General features: G+C 41.5%; 2 protein-coding genes across 3 annotated transcripts in view; both read right to left on the reverse strand.

The window, feature by feature from the left end:
• Window positions 1–4,515, reverse strand: part of ADAM32 (ADAM metallopeptidase domain 32) — a 99,509-nt gene extending 94,994 nt beyond the window's left edge. Inside the window, exons 1-2 of the mRNA XM_059685345.1 lie at window positions 4,359–4,515; window positions 1,398–1,477 (exon numbers count right to left, since the gene is read on the reverse strand). Of these exons, the coding sequence (XP_059541328.1) occupies window positions 1,398–1,477; window positions 4,359–4,416 (138 nt within the window). The 5' untranslated portion in view covers window positions 4,417–4,515. The remainder of the gene's footprint in view (window positions 1–1,397; window positions 1,478–4,358) is intronic.
• A 6,797-nt stretch (window positions 4,516–11,312) lies between these two features.
• ADAM9 (ADAM metallopeptidase domain 9) overlaps window positions 11,313–17,197 on the reverse strand; it is a 94,862-nt gene continuing 88,977 nt past the window's right edge. For both annotated transcript variants that reach the window (XM_059685347.1, XM_059685346.1), the window contains 2 exons: window positions 13,854–13,921; window positions 11,313–12,725 (listed from right to left, as the gene is read on the reverse strand). In XM_059685347.1, coding sequence (XP_059541330.1) covers window positions 12,632–12,725; window positions 13,854–13,921 — 162 coding nt within the window. In that variant the 3' untranslated portion in view covers window positions 11,313–12,631. The remainder of the gene's footprint in view (window positions 12,726–13,853; window positions 13,922–17,197) is intronic.

Below are 17,197 nucleotides of genomic sequence, written 5' to 3' on the forward strand. Positions count from 1 at the left end.
AAGATGGCGGCGCCAGCCAGAGCCACAGAGCCAAGCCGGGAGGGGGGGGGGGCGGGGGGGGAGCAGTTGGGGGCAATCAGGCCACACATAAATGTTATGTCCACACATAAATGTTCATTAACAGAATTATTCTAATAACCAATATCTGAAAACATTCCAATGTCTATCAAGTGGCAAATGGATAAACAAATGTTAATCACATCTATAAAGAAATAATCATTAATGCCCTAGCCAGTTTGGCTCAGTGGATACAGCACTGGCCTGTGGACCAAAGGGTCCCAGGTTTGATTCCGGTCAAGGGCATGTACCTCGGTTGCAGGCTCCTCCCCGGCCTGAGACTTGGCCGGGGCGAGTGCAGGAGGCAACCAATCGATGTGTTTCTCTCACATCAATACTTCTCTCTGTCTTTCTCCATCTCTTCCACTCTCTTCCACTCTCTCTAAAAATCAATGGAAAAATATCCTCCAGAGAGAATTTTATAAAAATAAAAGAAATAATAATTAATAAACTACTGATCAGTGCTACCAAATGGACAAAACTAAGTGAAAGAAGACCAATGGAAAATATACACATCATGTATTTTCATGTACATGAAATGTCCAGAAAAGGCAAAATTATAGAAACAAAAACAAACCAGCAGTTGCCAAGGGCTGAGAATGGAAGCAGGGAAAAACTGCAAATAAGCATGAGGGAACTTCTTATGACAACTGAAATGTTCTAAAAGTAGACAGTGTAAATTTATGTAATTTTATTTATGTACTAATAATCACTGAGTTGTATACACTTACAAAGGGTGAATTCTGTGGGGTGCAAACTATGTCTTAATAAAAGTGCTAAAACTAAAGTGTTATCAAAGTATTGACCATTTATAAGCAAGGCTTGATTCATTGTATTTCTTTTTTTAATCTCCTAAAACACTTAGCATAAAGCTATACACACTAGTCCAGATAAATATTTGTTAAATAGATTGATGAAGAAGATAAATTATCTTCCTTTCTGACAAAAATAACAGAATAAAAGGCTTATTCTCTCTGAGAACTGGTAGATGCGGAGGTAAAGATTGAGGCAGGAGGCTTTAATTAAAAGAGATTCTTCGTAACTGTCTTGGAGAAATGTATTCTCCTCATATGAATCATCGAGATAGCACTCAGATAAGACCCTATTTCTTCTACATTGTTTTCTGGATTTGAAGCTTTAGTAGTTTTCCATAAGGAAATGACAACTATTAAACAGAACATCCTCGTGTAAATATTTGCTTTTACCATAAAAAGTTTAAATTCCTTATTACAAGTAATACCAGGCACATATTCATACTTCGTAAGGTTGATATATTTCATCACTATACAATAAAATAAGAAATTTATATAATAATATTGATTGTGAAAAATATATCTTACATTTTCTACTTCTGAATTATTATTTGCATTTGCTTGGATTTTCTCTGGAACTACAATCTGTAGAGACGAATTTTGAAAATCTTAAGAAATAAAAGAAAACAGTTAGTAACCATGTCTTAAACCTAACTAAATATTTGTTGATATTGTTTCATAAGATTCGCTTATGCAAATATGAGTTATCACTGTATATTCCTATAATAATCTTTAAAACAATTTAAAAACAGACAAAATAGTTAAAAGACGCCATAAAAAGCACAGGGGAAAGTTTCAACTTTCACAAAATTTGCTGTTCCTAGAAAACAGAATAGAGCAAAAATAATCAAAGATAAACTTCAAGAAAACTTTCCTGAACTAAAATACTTGAAACAATAGACTAGAAAGTATTATAATAAAAAAATAATAATTAATTAAAATTCAAACTATTCTACTAAAATTATTGGTTGCCTAAAACAAAGAAATAATTCTATGGGCATATGAGCAAAAAGAAAAAAAAGTCTATTGAACATACTGGGAGAAAAGCAGACTGGCTTATGAATTTCTTACAACAGTTTTCAATGTTAAAAAACTGAGTAACAATGTCTGTTTTAAATCTTCACGAAAAAAATCTGGAACCAGGAATTTTTTCACCCAGCAAAACCGTTATTGACATATGGAGTCAAAAGCAAAATCTCAAAGGAATGTAGTTCACACGTGCCTGTCATACAAGGCAAATGAACTTCTCCCAATAAAAATATCAACAGACTTGAGGGGAAAGGTCTAGTAGTAGAGAGCATTAAATAAACTTAGATATAGAATAAAGATTAAAACTGTGGGAATTGTGGATATTTAATAAAATGCAAATGTTATAAGCCAAGATTATGTAGGCATAACAACATATACGATGTCACAAAGTACAGCAAACAGGGACACCATATGTACATACTGATTCCCTTAAATTTATTGCAGCATGGTCCAAAAAGTGTGACTTAAAGCTGAAAATCAAGTGGTGTATCAAAAGCATATTGTTTCATGATATAAAGGTATAGAAGAACTAAAACCATAGTCATGTAATAAAAGGGAGAGCAGGCCGTAGAAAGAAGTAATAAGATACTAAATTTCCTAAGCACTCACAGTGAGGAATCACTAGTTACTACCTAAATGAAGGAATAACACTATTATATAAAACAGATTAAAAACATAACAAATAAAGAGAAGAAAGAATACACAGGCACCCAAAAAGTAAAGCAAGTTACAGGTTTTTATGGTAAAAGACTTTTTACTAAAACAAAAGCATGAAATCAATAATGTATGGCATAAATAAGAATCACTCAGATTTAAAATCTGTCATATCAATAAATGGAAGTAGAATGAAGTGACCAACTAAAGGAAAAATCCCCGGGTTGGAGGCACACAATCAAAACCCAGTATTTAGACCTGTGAAATAACAAATACTGGATCTAAGCTAACCCTAAATTTTGAAGACCTAAAATATAACTGTGGTTCACTTCAGCAAAAGATGTATGCTTACCAGGAAAAGTCAGGTGATTGATGGAATTTAGGTTCAGATCAATGCATGTACTCGTGGGTCTACTAGTCTATCCTATCATAAATTGCCCAATTATGCAAGTGTGTGGAAATCGATCTAATCAATAACTTGTGGAATCCCCATCTAGTCTACCTAACCTACAGGATGAGGATTATTACAGTAGGAAGGGCCGGACAGAAACCTCTGAATATCTTTGCACCATCACCAAACCAAACGTCTTTCTGAACCCAGAAAGCTGTCCCACTATGAAAAGATTTCGAATATACAAGGGGAGTGACCTCTATTATATTCCCATTTTGTTTGTTTGATCTGTGCAAATGATTTAACAGAGAATGAGCTGTTGTAAGTTTAATCAGTTGATGGCTGAAATAACAAACACTGTTCCAAGAAAGGTCTCTTTACTGAAGCAAATGAACACGGGCATTGGCACTGATAGGTTAATGACATACAGTTTTCTCTGTCCCAATAAGCAGAGAGCGCGGCAAGTTGGCATTTTCACCTGGCAGCATACCTTCACCATCCATATGGCCTCGGGTCATATATATATATTGATTTTTTTACAGAGAGGAAGGGAGAGGGATAGAGAGTTAGAAACATCGATGTTTATCGATCAGCTGCCTCCTGCACACCCTCTACTGGGGATGTGCCCGCAACCAAGGTACATGCCCTTGATCAGAATCGAACCTGGGACCCTTCAGTCTGCAGGCTGAGGCTCCATCCACTGAGCCAAACCGGTCAGAGCATGGCCTCAGGTCTTTATCGTCTCTGGTTCCGCTCCTGCCTGGACCCTAAGTACCACACTGGGTGGGAGACAGAATAATCCTCCCCAGGAACCTGTGAACCTTCAACTGCATGGCAAGTGGTAACTGGGAATTGAGTTGGCTGGTCAGCTGACCTTTAAGTACAGGGATTATCCTGGATTACCTGTAATCTTAATTCCAATGAGAAGGAACCTCACCAGTACAACAGGGGGCGCAGAAGAGCGAACCCCCGAGATGGCAGTGTGCAAAGAGCTCAACCCAATGCTCCTGGCCTTCCACATGGAGGAGAGGGGCCACACGCCAAGGGATGCAAACGGGCACCACAGCCTCCGGAAGCGAGGAGCGCCGGTTTTGTGGGCTTTCGGTGCAGTGTCGGGGGTGCTTTTGCGGGGGGCAATGTTGAGGCGGTTTGGCGACGCGCACGGCAGGCCTACACGCCAGGGCCAACCTCGGAGTCGGGCTGTGTCCTTGAGCTTTTTAAAATCCGCCCCCGCTCGCGTGTCACTGGGAGGCTGGACGCACCCAGCTGCCGGGCGACAGGGCGAGCGAACCTCCACGGCCGGCCGGGGAGGACCCCGGGTTTCCATCGGGTCGGGCCGCAGGGGGACGGCAGTCCTGGGACCCGTGGAGAGAAGAAACACCTCCCTCCGCTGCAGACCGGACCGCCCGGCTTACCGGGACTTGCCCGCAGCAGAGCACCGAGGCCCGCGAGCAGCATCACCGAGGGGAACATGCTGGCTCTTCTCCGCTCCGCAGCGTCCGGGCGTCCTGTGCAGCCGTTGGGCCGGTGCCTGCGGGCGCCGCTCCGAGGCCCGGGATGGGCGCATCCGCACGCTCCCCCGCACGCTCCCCCGCACGCTCCCCCGCACGCTCCCCCCACGCTCCCCCCACGCTCCTCCCACGCTCCCCCCACGCTCCCGCACGCTCCCCCGCACGCTCAGTTTGCGCTGTTCCCCGCACGCTCCTCCCCCGCACGCTCCTCCCCCGCACGCTCCTCCCCCGCACGCTCCCCCGCACGCTCCCCCGCACGCTCCCCCGCACGCTCCCCCGCACGCTCCCCCGCACGCTCAGTTTGCGCCATTCCCCGCACGCTCCTCCCCCGCACGCTCCCCCGCACGCTCCTCCTCCGCACGCTCCTCCTCCTCCGCACGCTCCTCCTCCTCCGCACGCTCCTCCTCCTCCGCACGCTCCTCCTCCTCCGCACGCTCCTCCTCCTCCGCACGCTCCTCCTCCTCCGCACGCTCCTCCTCCTCCGCACGCTCCTCCTCCTCCGCACGCTCCTCCTCCTCCGCACGCTCCTCCTCCTCCGCACGCTCAGTTTGCGCCGTTCCCTGCACGTTCCCTGCACGTTCCCACGCTCGTTCCCACGCTTGCTCCCCCGCACGCTCAGTTTGCGCCGATTAAAGTGCCCGCCGCTTCAGGATCAGCCGGGCCTTCAACTCAATCTGCTAGTTTTCCAACCCAGCCGCTCCCACCCCGCAGTCAATCCCCAAACACCTGTCCTTCCTTCCTATGGATGGACCTGGAAGAACTATCACGCCTGTTATGTGCTGTTTTGTGGCAGACGCGTCTAGGTGCTTGGGAAGTGCAATCCTTTCTGAATTTCAAACTATATACTATTAGTGGTCGGCAAACTCATTAGTCAACAGAGCCAAATATCAACAGTACAACGATTGAAATTTCTTTTGAGAGCCAAATTTTTTAAACTTAAACTATATAGGTAGGTACATTGTCATTAACTTAATTAGGGTACTCCTAAGGCTTAGGAAGAGCCACCCTCATGGGGCCCAAGAGCCGCATGTGGCTCGCGAGCCGCAGTTTGCCGACCAGGGCACTAGATGATTGGGTGATGGTGTGGTACACAGACAATGGAATACTACTCAGCTATGAGAAAAGGTGAAATGCTGCCATTCGTGACAGCTCGGATGGGTTGAGAATGAAATGCGAGGCACAATGTCAGACAGAAAAAGTTAAGAATCACATGATTTCACTTGCAACGTATAGAATTGGAGGCAACAAATGAACAAACAAGTAAAACAAACAAACACTCATAAACACAGACAACAATGTGATGGTTACCAGCGGGAAGGAGTGTGGGGACTCCTAAAGGATCAAGGGCGTCAAATACATGGTGAGGGGAGATCTGACTTTGGTGGTGGGCACACAGTGCAATATGCAGATGATGTACCATGGGGTACATTTAAAACCTATTTAATCTTATTAACCACTGCCACCCCCAAAAGTTTAATTTTTTTAAAAAATGAAAATTTATCAAAACTATAAAAACAGATCCAGAGACAGAGAAGCATCAATCAAACCTCAGAGGGAAGGTAGGGGGTGGGGGGTAAGGGGGAGAGATCAACCAAAGGACTTATATGCAAGCATATAGGCCTAACCAATGGACACAGACAACAGGGGGGTGAGGGCATGAGTGGGGGTGGATGGGGAGTAATGAGGGGATAAGGACACATATGTAATAACTTAATAAAAAAAATTTTTAAAAAAACGCAGACACACACTGCCGGGAGCCAGTCCATCCTTGCTGTTTCAAGGGACCTGGCATATATAGCATACGGTTCTTAATATGTTTGCTCACCTTCTTGGCGCTGTGTTTTAACCAAAGTCACCTCGGAGAAAGGTTGAATCCCCAGGTAGGGATTTTCCCCTGAAGTTAGGGAGGGAATAAAACCCCTCAACTAAGTGCCAGGCGGGTAATTAATCCCTTTAACTACGAACAATCATGCTTAAACTACATAATCTTTTCTCCCTGGAATGGAGATAAGAAACGCCCTAACCTTTGTAATAGAGATTGATAGGATTGAATCAACTGGTATAAATACAGTTGTAACAAGACAGAAACACTCAGAACTTAGAACAGAATCAAGAAGACAGAACCTACACGGAGCCTGGAGACAGAAGAACTTCGCTGGAGAGAGCATGCCGGAGGATCCTGGAGAGGGACTGGCCTCAGAGCCTAGAGACAGAGCCTAGCGGGAGAACATGGCAAGGGATCCTGGACTGAACCTGACTACAGAGATTGGCAGGAGAACCTGACTGGAACCTGGACACTGAACCTGACTGGAGAGCCTGGACAGAACCTGGCTGGAGAACCTAGCGAGGGAACATGGCTACAGAACCTCGCTGGAGATCCGAAGCAGAACCTCTCTGGAGATCGAGACCAAAACTTGGCTGGAGATCCGGGCTGGAGATCCTGGCTAGGGTGCTGATCAACTGAACACTGTCTCCGTGTCCTTCCTTCTTCGCCGACTCCGTCTACGCCTTTGGGGACCCCTGGACCTGCTGGGGTTGGGCCCCGGCAACACACACACACACACACACACACACACACACACACACACACACATATATATATATATATATATATATATATATATATATATATGTATATATATATATATATATATATATATATATTCACTTTTACTAAAGCTGGGTTTCTTTAAGAATAAAGAAGAAGAAACAAATTAGTTTCTAAAACAAAACAAAACTAGATTCCAAGAATAGGAAAAGTGAGGTGTTGATATTTTTGGAAAGAGCTAGGGTTTTTGTTTTGTTTGTTTTCCTGGACCTACTGTCCAAAAGCACTCTGTAACCAGACTACTCTTTCTTCTGATCACTGGTTCTCCGCAGGGCCTTGGCTACAATTCATGTGATGTCACTCTCTTATTCAGTAACTTTTCAGTTCAATGAATTCATCGGTGATGTGAGTGAAATGGACAAGATTCTTGTCTATACAGTATGTATGTTCCAGTAGAACATCCTAGCCAAATTCCTCAAAACAGTATTCATCATTTTTCTTTATTGATTAAGGTATTACGTATGTGTCCTTATCCCCCCATCACTCCCACACACCTCCCTCATGCCCTCACCCGCCTGTTGTCTGTGTCCATTGGTTAGGCTTATATGCATGCATACAAGTGCTTTGGTTGATCTCTCCCCCTTACCCTCACCCTCCCCCCTACATTCCCTCTGAGGTTTGATGATCTGACCGATGCTTCTCTGTCTCTGGATCTGTTTTTGTTCATCAGTTTATATTATTCATTATATTCCATAAATGAGTGAGATCATGTGATATTTATCTTTCTCTGACTGGCTTATTTCGCTTAGCATAATGCTCTCGACTTTCTACATTCGGAACCCAGGCTGCCACCTATTTTCTCCTACCCCCAACGCTTTGGCCACCATGACTTCTGGTCTTTCCTGAATGAACATTGGCTTATTCCCTTGGATTACAATGCCTCCCCCCTTCCAGCCTCACCCTTGTCTCCACCTATACTAGTATACACTATCTTTTAATTCTTTTCAAATCCCAAATAATGCATTCTCATACTAGTTAACAGAAAGGCAGGCACACAAACTAAAGGCACAGGGGCAGACACAGAAAAGCTCACTTAGGGAATTATACATCTAAACTGACACTCAAGATGCTATTTTATGAATGCACAGGGTTTCAACAGGGCAATCTAAGCACCCCGTCTCCCCCCGACCCCAAAATAAAAATATAGCATCAGCAAAAGCAAGGCAACAAAAATATACACCTCGCTTGTATTTCAATAGGAATTGCTCTTAGACAGTCGAGGCAAAAATCTGGTTCCATAGCATTAGAACAGTTACAGTAAATACTTGTCAATTAGTAGCATTTTAAATAAATTTCTAATTATTTAAATTGTTTTATTGCTTAAAGTATTACAAAGAGTATTGTATATGTCTCCTTCCACCGCGTCTCCCCTTGTGTCCATTGGTTATGCTTATATGCATGCATACAAGTCCTTCGGTTGATCTCTTACCCACCCCACCCCCCCAACCCTCCTCAGCCTTCCCGCTGTAGTTTGACAGTCTGTTAGATGCTGCTCTGCCTCTGTATCTATTTTTGTTTATCAGTTTCTAATTATTTATTTCCCTCTCCTCAACCTTTAATAAATCTTTAATAGAGCAGATTTTATATTAACCTTCCTGTGTATATGGCTCTCTCCATAATAGGAGGCAATCCAATCGAAAACTTACACATCACACTACCTAAAATGGTACCTACAAGATGGCAGAATTGAGAACATTTATGGAATTTAATGAAATCTGATTTGTGCTTAGAAAATCTGCATTGTGTTTAACTAGATGGTTAGAGACCCAGGCATCTGTTTGAGAGGAAAGGAATATATAATACCCAAAAGAAGGTAAGTCTGTGAACATATAGTCAAAGTTATATCACAGTTACATATAACTTACCCTTGATTATTATGACACTAGGGGCCCGGTGCACGAAATTCGTGCACTGGGTGTGTGTGTGTGGGGGGGGGAGTGTCCCTCAGCCCAGCCTGCCCCCTCTCACATACTGGGAGCCCTCAGGCGTTGACCCCAGCCCAGGCCTGACGCCTCTGACAGAGGCGTCAGGCCTGGGCTGGGGGCAGAACCAGTGATGGGGGGAAATGAGGGTCCCCTGCTGGGCGGGAGAGCGGGTTGGGGGCGAGTCGCCCTGCCGGCCCGCGTGATCGGGTCCCGGGCGACCACCAGCACTCACGCCCCCAACCCGCTCTCCCGGGTTGAGGGCTTGAGTGCAGGCAGACGCCTCAGCCGCCCCGCTGGCTCGCGTCCCGGTTTGCCGGCCAGATCCGGTCACAGGGTGACCGCTGGCACTCACGCCCCCAACCCACTCTCGTGTGTTGGCGGCGTGAGTGCGGGCGGACGCTGCAACCACTCCCCCGGCCCCGCGTGATCGGGTCCCGCAGCCGCCCCGCCGGCTCGCGACCAAGTCTGCCAGCCGGATCGGGTCCCCGGCGACTGCTGCAGCCGCCCCGCAGGCCCGCGTGATCGGTCCGGGCGACCACCGGCTCTCGCAGGTTGGCAGCGTGAGTGCGGGCGGACGCCACAGCTGCCTCGCCGGCCCGCATCCGGGTCTACCGGCGAGATCAGGTCTAGGGTGACTGCTGGCACTCACATCCCCAACCTGCTCTCAGATGGCGCTGTACCATCCTGCCTGCAATATGCAAATTAGCCGCCATCTTTTTTGGCAGTTAACTGCCCTCTTAGTTGGCAGTTAATTTGCATATCTCACTGATTAGCCAATGAAAAAGGTATCGGTCGTACACCAATTACCATTTTTCTCTTTTATTAGTATAGGATCTTCAGCAGATGACAAGGAAGCCCTATATTTTCAAATTTTGAAGTGGCATCTGTGACCATGAAATTTTATAATTTTTAATAGTAATCAAAATAAACCAAGGACAAACCAAAGTGAAAAGCATAAATTTCTAAATATACAGGGTGTCCCAGAAATGCAGACACACTTTAATGGCTGATAATACCAGTAATGAATTACAATTGCAAAATTTGAGATTATATGAATGAAAGACAAATATTTTTTCTTTTTTTAAATATTTCTTTTATTGATTTCAGAGAGGAAGGGAAAGGGAGAGAGAGATAGAAACACCAATGATGAGAGATCATTGATCGGCTGCCTCCTAGGGGGATCAAGCATGCAACTCAGGTATGTGCCCTGATGGGAAATTGAAATAGGACCTCCTGGTTCATAGGTCCATGCCCAACCACCGAGCCACACAGGCTGGGTTTTTGTTTTTGTTTTTAATATATTTTTATTGATTTCAAAGAGGGAGAAGGAGATAGAGATGGAAACATCAATGATGAGAGCGAATCATTGATCAAAAGATACAAATATTTTAGTCTTATATGAATTCATTCAGGGACTTAAATTGAAATGAAGATTCTTCACTGGGATTGTTTATAACTTTTAATGTATATCTGATTGTTAAAATAATGTACTATCTTCAGAGAACTGAAATATGTCTTCTTCAAAACTGTTTTCCTTTAATAACATTGTGTATAATTTGACAGGTCTAAAAATTAGTGAAATATCTGTAAAAGATTGACTAGTACAGTAGTTTAGCCTAGTATAAGTTTTAATCTACACTAATAAAAGAGAAAAATGGTAATTGGCGTACGACGCTACCCTTTTCATTGGCTAATCAGGGCTATATGCAAATTAACTGCCAACTAAGATTAGCAGTTAACTGCCAACAGGATGGCGGTTAATTTGCATATGTAGGCACAATGCAGGGAGGCGAAAGGGAAAGCAGGAAGAAGCCCCCTGCCACTGACAGTGATCGGAAACACAGGGGGGAGCTAAGAGCTGGGGGGCAGGGCAAAGGCGGCCCTGGGGCCGCCTTTGCCCTGCCCCCCAGCCATGATTGGAGAATCAGGTGCCTTTTCCGCCCTGGCCAGTGATAGCAGGAAGTAGGGGTGGAGCCAGCGATGGGAGCTGGGCACGGTCGAAGCTGGCAGTCCCAGGAGCTAGGGGTCCCTTGCCTGGGCCTAAAGCGGAGCCCACGATCGCGGGGCCGCTGCAGCTGCGGGTCCCCGCTGCCCGGGCCGGATGCCTAGGCCAGAGGCGTCAGGCCTGGGCAAGGGGCCGATCCTGCGATTGGAGGGTGATGGGGGTCAACGCCTGAGGGCTCCCACTATGTGAGAGGGGGCAGGCTGGGCTGAGGGACACCCCCCCCCCCACACACACACACACAGTGCATGAATTTCGTGCACCGGGCCCCTAGTAAGGTTATAAACAGCTGAGTAGGAAGTTACTAGGCAACACAAACAGAATTTCAAGTAATTTATTTATTGTAAATGTTATATTTGCATATGCATATATACACAAACCAAATTTTCTTTGAAAAACTAATGAAATTCAGTTAATAAACCTATTATTAAACTTTATTATGAAAGGTTATGTAAAATTTTTAGGTGCTTAAAATTTTACCATCCATCACATTTCTTCCATAGTAAAAATGCATTTTTAACAGTTGTTATAACTCACAGACACCACGTAACATTTTTTCACTTATTTAAGAAAACCTTTTTCTTCCTTTCTCTAGCCTAATTCCTTTGAAAATATTAGTGTCAAGAGAGACCTGTTCCAGCACACTTTAGTAAATGTAAACATTCTAAATTATATTAAAAGCAAGCTTTAAAGTTTCAGATTTTACACTTAAAGTGCTCATGAAATTATCAAGTGGTTTTATAACAGCTCAATTGATTGAACATACAATTGTTCCTGCTTTATACAGCCATGAATCAACCGCATTTATCTGATTAGTTCTATTAAATACTTCGTACCTTAAGTTTTATACTTTATTAAAATAATGCTATTGTAAAAGGATGTCATGTTTTAACATGATTCAACAATAGAATTTTATTAAATTAATTTTTCTAATATTCATTATCCATAGATAGATCCATAGACTCTATTATCCACAGAATCCATAGAATCACTTATCTATAGAATGATCATAAAAGTAGAAGATGACTGTGTGTGAATACACACATATATACCCTTAGTGTATTTTGTACTTAAAAATATTATGGACCTTAACTGTGGGATTTGTGCATTCTTTTGAAAACAGAATAAACTTTCCTTCAAGAATCTAGCATATGATGATTATTAGTCTGTGCAAGATGAAAAATATTATATATTATTGGCAGTAAATTAATCAGTTTTCACAGGTATTAGATTATCACATGTTCAACCTGAAACTACATTAATGATAACTACGATCAAAATTCATAATTACATTTAAGCATATAATGACAAAACTTAACCAATACAGTTAATTTGAGGATTATTACAGTAACATGTTCAAAATAACAATCCATGTTAGACACATTAACTTCACAGATGACTGAATGCAACTTATTCAGTGATAGAAATGAAAATGTTATTCTAAATTCCCTGACTTCGTTGAACTTCTTATATTTCTCAGTTCCCATTACTCAATTTCTGTTTGTCTGTGTTAACAGAGTTTGTTTTGTGGTGTTGTATTTTCATTCATAGTTGCAGCAGGAGGAAAGGATTTTCAAGAAAATATCAGGAAAAAAAACTATTAGCTTCCCTGAAGATATCGGCAAAAGGAAAGGTAAAACAATCAAGTGAGGGAACTATATAAAGGAGGTGCAGGAGCAGGACGAACAGGAATTAAATTTCCCTGAGATGATACTTTTGGTTGGGGTGGAGGTGGCCTGTGAGAAGAGAAAAACAGTTAATCGTGTGTTTAGATGGAATAAAATGCTACATTCATTTCAAACCCAATATAACACCATCCTTAACATTACTAACCATTCTTAAGGATACGCTTTATTCTGAGATTATTATTAATCTGATATACAATGAGTAAAGGTCTTCAAACAAAGTCTAAAATGGATACTTACATTAAATTAATGCTATTCTATAATCAACAATGTTGTGTGGAGGTTCTGGTTTATGTTTTAAAAAGAATAGTGCAGCCCTAGCCTATTGGTTGGGCTCAGTTGGTTGGGCATGGTCCCATGCAACAAAGAGCTGCTGTTTTGATTCCAGGGCATATGCCCAAATTGTGGGCTTGATCCCCAGTGGGAGACCGGAAGGAGGCAGCAAATCGATGTCTCTCTCATGTCGATGTTTCTCTTTCTCTCTCTCTCCCTCTCCCTTCCTCTATCTCTAAAAATCAATAAAAATAAATAAATAAAAGAATAGCATATGAAATTCAAAGGACAAATAGTAGAAAGCAAGTGAGGAAACTATGTGATTAAGCAAGCACCCTTGTGCTGTTAGGATTTAAGGGCAGGAAATTATGTAAATATAAATCTTATATATATGCACATCACTGAAATTCCTCTCAAACATAATATCCACTCTAAGAATTAAACTGGCTATAACTTCTATACCTGTCCTTCTCAATCCTCATACTTTAACCTGTGGATACCTTTTCCTTAACCACTTTGATCAATTATAGTATACCACTAATCCAATAACACACGACATTACCAGGTGAACATCTGTCTCACAAGGTTTACTAGTATATATACTTCCCTTAATGCTCAATTGGATTTCAACACACTCTTATTGTATGATAAAGATTATACATGAGGACACGCCTCAGTGTTGCAATTCAACTGTAATTTCAAGGATTTTGGGGGGTGTAAGAGGTGGGATGCATTTTATGTGATGCAAAATACAGTAATAAATTATTTCCTTTTTGCTGATTTTAAGCCCATCTTTACTGAGTCTTTAATTTGATTCCTTTTTAAATTAAAAATAGAAGGAAAAATATTAGACATTATCTCTGAAGTTCATTCTGGTCAAGTAATCTAAGCAACTTCATTTCAAACCTTGATGGGAACTGCTGAGGCTGCTTCGCTGCATATGTTGGTACAGGAAATCTGTTTTCATATGCATTCTACAAAAGAAAAAAGTTATTACCACAATGCACTCATAAATATGTTTTCTATTCAGTTAGTTATTTTCCATATAAAAGTAACCAATATATTTAAAATCAATGAATAGACAACTTACTTATAACACTGACATTTAAAAATATTTTACTTATTCAACATCTTTACCACTAAATATGGAATACTTAATTCTTTTAAGGCTATATATATATATTTTTAAATATATATATATATATATATATATATATATATATATATATATATATATATATATTGATTTTTTTACAGAGAGGAAGGGAGAGAGATAGAGAGTCAGAAACATCTATGAGAGAGAAACATCAACCAGCTGCCCCCTGCACACCTCCCACTGGGGATATGCCCGCAACCAAGGTACATGCCTTTGACCGGAAGTGAACCTGGGACCTTTCTTTCAGTCCGTAGGCCGACGCTCTATCCACTGAGCCAAACCGGTCTTGGTGAAGGCTATATATTTTTAAGTTCAATATTACTAAAGTATTATAATCAACTACATTATTTAAAACATAGCACATTTCCTGTCAATATATTTTAAATAAATCTTCTAAAACTATATTGCCAAATCTATACAGGACCTAAACAGTACTACAAATACCACTGATCTGCTTTTGGAATTCCTTATATTATTCCTTGACAAGGTGGTTGAGAGAAATATTTACAACAAAGTGAGACTCTATAATACAGCCTTAAATATGAGAGTAAAAGTAAGAAAAATTTTCACATATCACATTACATTAGGAAAAGTCAGGGAAGATCAGATGAAATTACTAAATCATTGATGAAGTGTTCTCAACTAAGGCTCTATTAGTGGCAGAATATGCACAGTGATGAAGAAAAGCTTAAACATTCTATGGCTTCTGCTATGGGACAGATGTTCCGCTATTTTTTTGCCCGTTGAGTGATTTGTTTCTACTATGAAAATAGAGAAGGGAAGCAAAAAAAATTGTCTCCATCCTCGTCCATCAGGCCTAGGTACAGCACTTGAAAGGAATAGTTAAAGTCTACTTCTTGGAATTTACATATATTTTTATATGTATGCAAAAACCAATGTACATAAAAAATCTTTTTTTTTTAATGGTAAAAAGAACAACCTGTTTTGAAACAACCTGTTTTTAAATTCATGGTAAATCCATAAGATGGAATGCTATGACACTAAAAAGAATGGGGTACATACTCATTTCTCACAAACAATGGTACAACCCATCAAGCACCATCAACAATCACAGTAACACAGTATCACAAAAATAAAATAACAATTCTCCAGAAACCAAAATCAAAAGTGATGAAAGACTGTTATCTAAATAACAGAGAATTCTAAATACCTGTTATGAAGTAACTCAATGAGCTAGCAAAAAATTCAGAAAGGCAATTCAATAGCTCAGGAATAAAATTAATGAACAAAAGAAGTGCTTTACCAAAGAGATTTAAACTCTAAAAACAAAAACAAACAGCAATCTAGAGCTAAAGAACTCAATTAATGAGATGAGGAATGCATTAGAAAGCATTGGAAATAATTCAGACGGAAGAGAAGAGAGAAATAAGATCTTTTTAAAATGAAAATGCTCTGTGAGAATTATCGGACTCTATTAGAAAGGGCAACATAAGATAATGGGTATCCCAGAAGGAGAAGAGAGAGCCTATTTAAAGAAATAATAGATGAGAACTTCCTAAAGTTGTGGAATGAACTGAACGTAAAAGTTCAAGAAACTAACAGAACACTCAATTATCTCAACGCAAACTAAAACAAAAAACACCTTCTCTAAGACACATTATATTCAAAGAATCAAGTGCCAACGATAAAGGAAGAATTATAAAGACAGCGAGGGGGGGAAAAGACAGTAACCTACAAAGGAACCCCCATCAGGCTATCATCAGATTTCTCAGCGGAAACTCTACAGGCCAGGAGAGAGGGAATAATATATTCAAAATAATGAAAGACAAAAAATATCAGTGAAGAGTACTCTATCATCCAACCAGGTTATCATTCAGCAATGAGGAGAATCAAAGGCTTTCCCAGACAAACAAAAGCTAAGAGAGTTCACCACCACAAGAACTGCATTACAAGAAATGTTGAAAGCAGATCTTTTACCTTAAATAAAATATAAAAGCACACAAAGCTTTAAGATGACAAATAAAATCAGAAAATGGCAACTCTATTTGTAAACAGGATATTAAACATTTATTTATAGTTGCATAAAAGTTAAAGGAGGGGAGCACTTAAAATAAATATAGCTAATTCAGGTTGGTAGCAAACATTCTCATAAATAGAATATTATGTGACACAAAAACCTAAAAGGGGAGGAGAAAGGGGGCCCAACTTGTATAGTCAAATGAAGATAAGAAGCTATCAGGAAAAAAGGACTATTTTATCTATGAGACATTTTATACAAACCTCATGATAACAACAACAACAAATCTAGAGCTGAGATAAGGTCAATATCTATACTAATAAAAGCCTAGGTGGCCCTTGTGCCCTCACATCATCACAAGATGGCCACCCCCACAAGATGGCCGGCAAGGGAGGGCAGTTGTGGGCAAACAGGCCAGCAGGGGAGGGCAGTTGAGGGCGATCAAGCTGGCAGGGGAGGGCAGTTGGGGGCCACTGAGTCACCAGGGGAGGGCAGTTGGGGGCCATTGGGTCACCAGGGGACGGCATTTGGGGGTGATCAGGCCAGCAGGGGAGCAGTTAGGGGCAATCAGGCAGACAGGCAGGCAAGTGGTTAGGAGCCAGCAGTCCCGGATTGTGAGAGGGATGTCCAACTGCCAGTGTCTAAACCAGCAGTCAGACATCTCCCAAGGGGTCCCAGATTGGAGAGGGTGCAGGCTGGGCTGGGGGACACCCCCCGCCCCAGTCGATGAATTTCATGCACCAGGCCTCTAGTATTAAAATAAAAGCTAATATTAATATTTTTTTTAAAATTAGGTGAGAAATTATTATCTTTCTTAATCTCATACATAAGGACTCTACCAACAGCTGAAAATGTACAAATAGCTATCAGGGATTGCTTTAAGGACTTCTAAATATCAACAAGAAAGATTTCACAGGAAGAACATGGAGAAATTTTTAAATATGCCAGAAAAACTGAAAGCTTCCCCTGCTAAGATCAGGAATAATATAAGGATGCTGATTTTACCACTGCTATGCAACATAGTGCTGAAAGTTCTAGCCAAAACAATTGGACAAAACAACAAACTAATTAATTAATGGTATTCAAATAGGAAAAAATAGGTACAACTACTTCTAT

This window comes from Myotis daubentonii, chromosome 2 (assembly GCF_963259705.1).
Source record: "Myotis daubentonii chromosome 2, mMyoDau2.1, whole genome shotgun sequence".
Classification (NCBI taxonomy): Eukaryota; Metazoa; Chordata; class Mammalia; order Chiroptera; family Vespertilionidae; genus Myotis; species Myotis daubentonii.